This window comes from Danio rerio, chromosome 15 (genome assembly GCF_052040795.2).
Source record: "Danio rerio strain M-AB ecotype USA chromosome 15, GRCz13ab, whole genome shotgun sequence".
NCBI lineage: Eukaryota > Metazoa > Chordata > Actinopteri > Cypriniformes > Danionidae > Danio > Danio rerio.
Window position 1 is genome coordinate 44,155,001 of NC_141035.1, and position 9,757 is coordinate 44,164,757.

Sequence of the window (9,757 nt, forward strand, 5' to 3'; positions counted from 1 at the left end):
CTTGGATAATAATGTCATTAATATATTCATGCTTAAAATATTGAAAGTCTTTTTGACTGGCATTGTTTGTGTATTATTGGTGAGAGCTGATTTCTTTTAAAGGATTCACATTATTTGATTCCTTGTGATTAGTAAATTGTAAAAGAAAGTCAAGCAAACATTCATCCTGCTTGGTTTAGTTCACCCAATTCATCGATAGCGCATGTTTTTGGACTTTTGGGGGACACCGGAGCACCCAGAGGAAACCCATGCCAACAAGGGGAGAACATGCAAACTCAACACAGAAATGCCAACTGACCTAGGCAGGACTTGAACCAGTAACCTACTAGCTGTGAGGCGATTAAAAGATAAAAGATTGATAAAAGATTGGATCTTTGGTTTTTCGATGTTGCCGGCTTTATTTTTGTTTTTTATAATTATTTTAAACTTTTTATTGAGAATTGACAGTATGTGTCTGTATTTGACAAACATGTTTCTATCCATGTCTAGAGTATGTGTGTGTTCTTTTGATATGCTTCTTTTTTATAATTATTTGAAACTTTAAAAATTAAAATAATTATTTTGTGTTTTTTGCTGTTCAGTTTTTTTATGCATGGTCAGCATCGAGGAGAGAGTAACACATTTCACTGCAGCACTTTCTGTGTGTGTATGGTGTGTGTGTGTGTGTGTGTGTGTGTGTGTGTGTGTGTGTTTTGCTTCTTTTATGTTTTTAACCTTCTATTTCAGGAGTCAAATAATGCCACAGTATTTAGAGCTTATTGGAAGGTAAGTATTATATATGAATGACATACATTTAAAGGCAAAATTATTCAGTCTTCTTTGAAATTTTATTTCTTTTTTAAATATATCCCAAGTGATGTTAAACACAGCAAAATAAATGTCACAGTATTTCTTATAACTTTGTTTACTTTTCCTAATGCTTTAGATTTGCTTTAGATTGAGTTTGTTAATTAATCATTAAATAATTTAGTTTTTTTTTTATTGGAAATGTGGTTTTGATAAATGTTGGCAGTTGCTTTAAAAGTATGCTATATACCATGGGGGTCAAACTCCAAGTTCCTGGTGGACTGCAGCGCAGCAAAGTTTAGTTCCCACCCTGCTTCAACATTACCTGTAGATAGTGGTGGGCAAAGCGAGGCTTCGTGAAACACTGAAACTATCGAAGCAAATGTGTCGAAGCTTCGAAACGTTTCGAAACACCACTCTACGGTGACATCTAGTGGTCATTTTATTTGTATTGCACTGAAGCAGCTTCAGCAAAGAACTGTTGAGCAAATTGAGGTATTAAACTCCACTTTGTAGCTCTGAATAATGAAATGGTTTAGTCGAGCGGTTAGAGTTTGTGACAACCATGTGGGAATAATGGGTTCGAATCCAGGGTAATGCAATTGTTTCGAAATGCTTTATTACCAGTTGGGAATGCTTTGTTATTGTATCGTTTTGTTTCAACATTGCTCTGACATCTGAATAAACACCTTGTAGATAAATTTGTATTGTTTTGTTCATAAAACAGGGTTGTTACTAAATCAGATACAGTTGTGGCCAGAAGTTAACAACAATTATTTATATTATTAATTAAATTTCCCATTGTATTTTATTAACGTCTATCCAAAACCTAAACCCATCACAGTACTGTAAAAATATGAATTATTGTTTTACAGTATTACAAAAAAGATGCTAAATTGATGGCATATCCGCAGCTGTATCCTATCTAGGCTACACCATAAAACAGTAACATGATTAAAATACATAAAATCATGATTTTGGAGTATTTGTACTAGTCGAGATTCGAACCCAAAATAAATTTGAAATACAGCACCATAGTGTACACGCACAGTCCACTAGGCCATACTAGATAGTATTATATTAAAGATCATGCCAGTCAAATGCAGATTCTCCGGGTCTTGAAACGCCTCTGAAATGATCGATGCTTTGAATCGCTTTTGTCACGTGACCAAGTGTTTCGAAACACTTTAGTCACGTGACCTGGGTGTTTCGGATCATGCTTCGGTGCAGTGTTTCGAAACACTTGCGCTTCGGGATCTCGACACTGTGTCGAAACGCCAGTTTCACGTCAGCCATCCCTACCTGTAGATTTCTAACGAGCCTTAATTAGTTTGATCAGGTGTGTTTAATTAAAGTTACAGCTTAAAATCCCAGTCACACTGCACTTTTCTCCCTGTAGACTTCCATTCATACGAATGTGAATGCTGCAGACCTGGAATGCAAGCTAATGCGACAAATTTCACACTTCGCAGCATTGGAAAGTTCAAGAACTCTGACCTGCAAAATCACATCATGTGATTGCTTGAGACCAATCAAAGATTAAAACATGACATCTCTGGACAGAAATTTAAACTATGGACCAGTTGCTCACTTTTTCAATCTCTAATTATTTTATTTAATCCCACTCGTTTTCGCAGTGCCGTACGACAGAATTTCGCATGCTCAAACGTTAGTGTGACCGCAGCCTTACTGTGCAGACCTGTGGCTCTCAGTAATATGTAAGACGATATTTATATCTGCTGATTTCTTAATTTTGTTACACATTTTCTGTTGTATATTTGTTTGCTGCCAAAACAATATAATACATTTGTCTGAATTTTTATGCCTTCTATTTTTAGTAACAGGTAAGTATACTAATTAACTTTAGTAACACTATGACATACTATTAATGTGTATGCAGTATAATGCTGTAAGTTGTAACACTACACTACAGTAATTAACTGTACACAGTTTCCAGTTAGTTACCACTACTGCTCTATTACGGCACACTGTTGCCAGTTAATTACTGTAACCAAACTTTTACAGTGAGTAGCTGGCAACAGTGTTGAAAGTATTCTACTGTAAATAAGCCCAGTAAGGTCTACCAGTGTATATTATTATTATGTTATATATGTATATATTTTTTTAAATACTGAAAAATCTTTTAACTGTATTTGTATGCAGTATGGATTTACATCTACTCTATACTGCGTTTCACATGTAAAAGTCAAATATAATCTTACCCCAGTTTCTCCAGTTTACAGTGAGGATCCTCCAGTACAGCAGAGAGAAGAGTCACTGAATCTCTTAGTCTATTCCTAGACAGATTCAGATCTCTCAGGTGTTCAGGGTTTGATTTTAGAGCTGAAGCCAAAGCAGCACAACCTTCATCTGTGAGACCACAATCATACAACCTGTAGAGAACAACGACACACTCTTCACTCTCTCACATCACATCAGTTTGGGACAAACAAGGCTGACGCCAAACAAGTAGCACCAACGAAACCGAACTGTGTTGTTGCTTCATGTTGGTTTGCATCTGGACCATAGAGGTCTGGACCAAACGGCTGTGCATGAACACAAAGCGTAAACAAAGCTGAATTTATTACCATTGTCATAGTAATTGTTACTCACCATGAAGGGATTCGCTCATGCAAATATGTCTGATAATCTAATAAATGCTTGCAAACATTTGAGAAATGTAGCGAAATTACAGCCGCCTCTTTGTGACCCTTCTTGGCGTAAATTGTTTACCAGGTACAAATCTGTTGTTTGTTTACCATGTACAAAATCACAATTAAAAACAATATATTTATGTCTACATTTCAATTGGAAATCACAGTTTGTCTAGAAATATCCTGATCTGTTCTGACTCAATCTACCAGCTGTTGACCAGTTATCAAAATGGAGTCAGTATTTAAGCAGAGCTTCAGAATAGAGCTGCACGATTCTTGCTAAAATGAGAATCGTGATTATTTTGCGTAAAATAAAGATCATAATTTTCTCATGATTCTGTACATGTAAAATAAAGGTTAATATGAGTGGGCTATTATTATTATTATTATTCTCAAACATATGATAAAACAACAACAATAATATTATGTGTAGCTCTACTGGTTAAAATGGTATTTTTTACGTCACATGATTTCGCAGCTGTGAATACATCAGTACATGAAGACAGAACTGACAGTGGCATAGCAGACGGGCCTGCGCATTAATAAAAACAGGGTGCATTAAAACAGGGCGATGAAAACAGAGCTAATAATACTCACTGAACTGATCTGCATTCTCTAATCACGGGCAGCAGCTTCTTAAAAATTAGCTGTTTTTTAGTTTTATTGTTTTCAGCAACAAATTCATTAATATTAAACTCCTCCAGCTTCTTCTCTGATGTCAACAACACAAACGCTACAGCTGACCACTGAGATGAAGAGAGTTTGGCTCTGTTTATTCTTCCAGATTTCAGAAACTGCTGTATTTCCTCCACTAGTGAATGATCACCCAGTTCATTCAGACAGTGAAACAGATTGATGAATTTCTCTGGAGAGTCGATGGTCCTGATCTTCTTCTTGATGTACTCGACTGTTTTATTATTCTGCATTGATCTGCTTTTCAGTGTCATTAGTCCTTTTAGGAGAATCTGATGAGACTCCACTGACAGACCCAGAAGAAACCGCAGGAAAAGATCCAGATGTCCATTTTGACTCTTTAGAGCTTCATTTACAGCTCGCTGATTCAGTTTGGATAATGAAACACATTCTAAAGAATTGAGCTGAAACAAGTCTTTAACTTTAGACCACAAACTCGGTTTGTTGATTTGCTTAAACTCATTTCTGTTGTTGTTTATACAGGAGAGGTGCACATATAGAGCCGCTAGATGTTCCTGAATGCTCAGATGAACAAAGCTGAAGACTTTCCCCTGATACAAGCCAAACTCCTCTCTGAAGATCTGAGTGCACAATCCTGAGTAAACTGAAGCTTCTGCCACATCAATGCCACACTCTCTCAGGTCTTCCTCATAGAAGATTAGATTGCCTTTCATGAGCTGCTGAAAAGCCACTTTCCCCAGTTTGAGGATCATGTCTTTATCTGTCAGCTTCTCCTCATAGTCCTTCTGATGTTTGATGTTGGTCTGCAGGATCAGGAAGTGTGTGTACATCTGAGTGAGAGTCTTGGGAATCTCTGCAGTCTCTGCTTCACTCAACATCTTCTCCAGAACAGTGGCTGAGATCCAGCAGAACACTGGGATGTGGCACATGATGTAGAGGCTCCTGGAGGACTTCAGGTGTGAGATGATTGTATTGGCCAGACTCTGATCACTGATTCTCTTGCTGAAGTATTCCTCCTTCTGAGGGTCATTGAAGCCTCGTACCTCTGTCACTCGATGGACACACTCAGAGGGGACGAGATCTGCTGCTGCCGGTCTGGAGGTGATCCAGATGAGAGCAGAGGGAAGCAGATTCCCCACAATCAGGTTTGTCAGCAGCACGTCCACTGATGATGTTTTGGTCACATCCCTCAGAGTCTTATTCCTTTTGAAATTTAAGGGAAGACGACACTCGTCCAGACCATCAAAGATGAACAGCACTTTATATTTGTCACTGGATATTTCCATTTCTTTAGTTTGAGGGAAAAAGAGCAGAAGAAGATCTGACAGACTGAGTGTTTTGTCCTTCATCAGATTGATCTCTCTGAAAAGAAGTGGAAATATGAGCTGGACGTCCTGATTCTCCTTCTCTTCAGCCCAGTCCAGGATGAACTTCTGCACAGAGACTGTTTTTCCGATGCCAGCGACTCCCTTCGTCAGCACAGTTCTGATGGCTTTGTCTTGTCCAGGTAAAGGTGTAAAGATGTCTCTGCATTTGATCGCTGTGTCCTCTGTTGTTGATCTCCTGGATTGTGTCTCAATCTGTCTCACCTCATGCTCATGACTGATCTCTCCACTCTCACTCTCTGTGATGTAGAGCTCTGTGTAGATCTCATTCAGGAGTGTTGGGTTTCCCTGCGACTCTGTTCCCTCATACAGACACTCAAACTTCTTCAGCAGATTTGATCTGAATGTGTTCGGCAGATTTTGTCTGGAAAATACCACATAGTAACATGAGTTAATAAGCATGCTGCCTTTTTAATTTCTGTGATTAAATCTTTTAAAGAAATAGTTTACCTGATATTACACTGTGTTTCTCCATTCCCCATATTTATTGGATGATTCATAAACGTGTCACTCCTCATAGACACACGGCTGGCCTCTGCTTCTGTTCTCTTGTGATGAAATGAACTACATCAAATACAAATAAACAAAGTACAAATATTTTACTTTAAATGGCCATTTTCACAGAATGTAAGATTAATTATAGACAGAATTGACTGTTCTCACATTGTGCTAGAAGTGCAATTCTAGAAAAAACTAAAACTTAAGGTGACCTCAAATTTGTTGTTAAGAACCTTTATATTTTTATTAAAATCAAGTACCACAAATATCTAGAACAAATTCATTACTGCTACATTTTAATAGTTTAACTTTATTATCCTGTTTAAAAAGTAGCAGACACATCCCGGTCGAGCTCTTGTATGTAAACACTAACCAACAAAAGGTAATTTACTCACAGGAAAGAGGAAACTATTTAGACAAGGATGACAAGGAAAGAAACTAAAACTTCACAAGACAAATCCTGGAAGTTCTTATTGAAAACATTTGACTGTTCATACAAAAAAGTAAACTGAGCATTTTACAAACAGTATCCTCATCTGAGCAACACTAGTTAAAATATTAGAGACCAATAAAAAATAATAATATAATATACAACTAAAACACTGTAGCATTAAAGTTTCTACAGTATCTTCAGTAGAAATCTTATACCTGAGATCAATCTGTGTATTTTCACTTCTAAAATTCTTTGGAGGATTCATAGACCGGTCACTCCTCATAGACACACAGCTGGGCTCTGGATCTGATCTCTTCTGATGAACTGAACTATAACAGAAAATAACAGACCAATTCATCTTAATCACTATTTATATTATATTTAAATAAGATTAGAAATTTTTAAATTGCACTTTTTAATCAAACAGTACACTGTAAATGTCTACATTTGTGCAGTACATTAACTTCACAGCAGTTTGCTTTCCTCTCCATTACTTGTGTAATAAACTCAAAGTACCTGCATCCTGGAGAAACATTTTCATCTCTGGATATTTGTGTGTCGTCCATTATGAAACAGGATCTGATCTGCACCACTGATTGGACAGAAAGAACAAAGAAACGTTAAATCGGCTGTACGAGTACCAAGAGTCAATGAGCAAAAATAAACCAGGTTAAATTGCTTTTAAATTAACAGTTTTACAAACATATCGAGGAATCTCGCCTAAATATAATCCACAGGACTAACACAAAAGGTTTATGTTAAACTTTTATAAACATATCAAAAACATTTAAATCATATTTACATTTCAGGCCTGCAGCCAGTCTGGTGAAAGAGGTGATTCTTTTTTTCCTAAAAAGTGGACCTTTTTGCAGTTGTTCACCTCATTTTCTATTTAATAAAGAGGTTTAAATCCTGAATTTTAGAGACATTTTAAGCACTATCTTTAGCTGGATTAGCTTATTTGATGGTCATCAAAACCACACTTTTTGATGTGTCAAAAACATTTCCTAAACACTTAGATTAAAGAAATATGAGAATAATTAAATACAAAAGTGTTATATACCATTAGAAAAAAATCTGTGAAATCTGTGAATCTGTTAAAGTTTTAAATTAAAACTAGCCTAGTGTCTTTATTAGGCAAATAACAAACTGGCCAGCACACAGCCAGGATTCAGCTACACTGTGTAGGGATAGTTTACAGATTGACCCAAAGAATGACTAGAAAAATTTCCACGTGGGGTTCGTGCGCACAATTCTGAACATCTTAAGCATAAACGTCAGACATCCCTTAGACTGATTAAAGCTGACTCCAGACCTGTGAAACGGATCAACAATCAAATAGAACACACACACAAAGTATAATCTGTTTCTTATCCAAGGCTGAGTGTACTCTCAGCCGTCTTTATTAAAACTGGTTAAAAACTGGTATCATCTACATTCAGGCAGTTATAATTCCTTACTACACAAAGTCTATCTTGAATAAAAAGTAGAATCACTTTAAAAGATTTAACCGTAAAAATAGCAAAATCACTTTAAACATATTAGACAGTATTAACTCATAGAAATAACAATAAAAACAGTTGCTTCCAGTCCTCACCACTCAGTTCCACTCAAGGTCTCCGTGACCTCTGACCTAGTTTGGTGGCTTCTGAAAATAGCTATAAAGAGACTGGCACATGCACTGAACATTCTTATATTAAGCAATATTTTAACTTATTCATTAATTAAAATCAATTCACAGTTAAATACTGAGAAACAGGATGATGAAAAGGATAAACGTTGGTTCATGATGAGACGGATCGGAAAGCAGAAATCCGAATCCTTCAACTGTAAAAAATAAATCCGTAAAATTTACGGTAAAAAAAACGGCAGCTGTGGTTGACAGTACTTTACCCTTAAAAAGAAGTTATTTTTCATTTTTACAGTAAATTACCGTATTTTATTAATTTATAGAGGTAATATGTCTGTATTTTGAATGATCAATATCTACACATCTTTTGTTACACAGTGAGACACGCTAGCACACCCACATGCAGGTAGTGATGAGGATGTTATATAATGAACCAATGCTCATCACATTTACCTTTTCCCACAAGCAGAAAACAGTATTAGCATATAGAAGGTGCTCAGTGTCATTCACACAGCTACTAAACACCAGTATGGTAACACGCATAAAATAAAGTCATGAAATAACTTTGTTTATCAACATTAGATGTAACATAAATCTCTAATGTACATGATGGGGAAACAACTAAAAACATCCATATTAATGTCATGTGCCATGCAGGGAATTATGGGAAAGTCAATTTACGGTTATTCGCCTAATATATTAAGGAAATTTACCGTTAACCAGGTAACAGATTTGTGCAGTAGCATTTTTACAGTTTTTTTTACCGTTGAAGTCACGGCCATTTTTTACAGTGTAGGTATTAAAGCCTTCTTCAATGGGGTTATTTTCACAATTTATTATGGCAAAGCAGTAAAAAAAAGGACAAAGATCATTTATGAAACAAATCCTGGACCTTTGTCGACGAGGGGTCGGTCTTTCGAACCACTCGAACCCCTCCTGGCTACGGGCCTGCAATGCAATTCTTCTAAAAAGCATGTATGAAGTCGCAGTTTCCTGTTTCACTCACCTTCATCAACTTGTTATAAACCGTAGACCTGCATTAGGACTAAGCTGATGGAGTTATAATTATTTAACCCCTATGAAAGATGTAAACTCCTGTTTTGTTTTTAAACAGTTCTTATGAACTATTGTGAGGCTCCATAATGAAGACTAACGGATCGACTCGACGGAGAACTTCTGCTTTCACTTTGTTTTTTTTTTTTTTTTTTTTTTTTTTTTTTTTTTTTTTTTTTTTTTTTATTGAACAACAAATATACAATTTTAACATGACATCCAAAATTCAAAAGTAACTAATAACATAAATTAAAATAAATTACATAAATTAAACAAATGAAACAGACAATACAACATAGAGGTCTTTACATTGATAATATTTTAACTTAACCAATTAACAGCAAGAGTACTAATCAATTAACTTAAGCTCCTTTGCCACAATAATTGTATTTATACATTTTTCGCTCTTAATATATTGGAGCGATTCTATATACAAATGAAAGTCTGCAATAGCAACCCTGCTTTCACTTTGTTTGTACTTGTGACACCGGAAGGGTGACGTCACAATACGCACAGTGTTAGATACGGCTAGACACAGTAAAGTTAGAGTTTTTAGAGCTGTAATCTGCGAGCAATTTTGGTGAATTAGAGGGAGGAATCGATAAAACATTTATTTTTTTAATGCACATATACCCAAATGGTATATGGTTTGATGTTGAATATC

At 36.0% G+C, this 9,757-nt stretch overlaps 1 protein-coding gene across 4 annotated transcripts in view; it reads right to left on the minus strand.

Moving 5' to 3' along the window:
- The window catches only part of si:dkey-121n8.8, a 16,121-nt gene extending 6,888 nt beyond the window's left edge, over positions 1–9,233 (minus strand). For 3 of the 4 annotated variants that reach the window (XM_087284610.1, XM_087284609.1, XM_087284612.1), the window contains exons 1-6: positions 9,047–9,230; positions 6,927–7,002; positions 6,626–6,739; positions 5,930–6,043; positions 4,038–5,843; positions 3,009–3,179 (exon numbers count right to left, since the gene is read on the minus strand). In XM_087284610.1, coding sequence (XP_087140736.1) covers positions 3,009–3,179; positions 4,038–5,843; positions 5,930–6,043; positions 6,626–6,739; positions 6,927–6,976 — 2,255 coding nt within the window. In that variant the 5' untranslated portion in view covers positions 6,977–7,002; positions 9,047–9,230. Of the gene's footprint in view, positions 1–3,008; positions 3,180–4,037; positions 5,844–5,929; positions 6,044–6,625; positions 6,740–6,926; positions 7,003–9,046 lie in introns of all 4 variants that reach the window. The other variant, XM_087284611.1, reaches the window with a different exon arrangement.
- Positions 9,234–9,757: the final 524 nt, after the last annotated feature.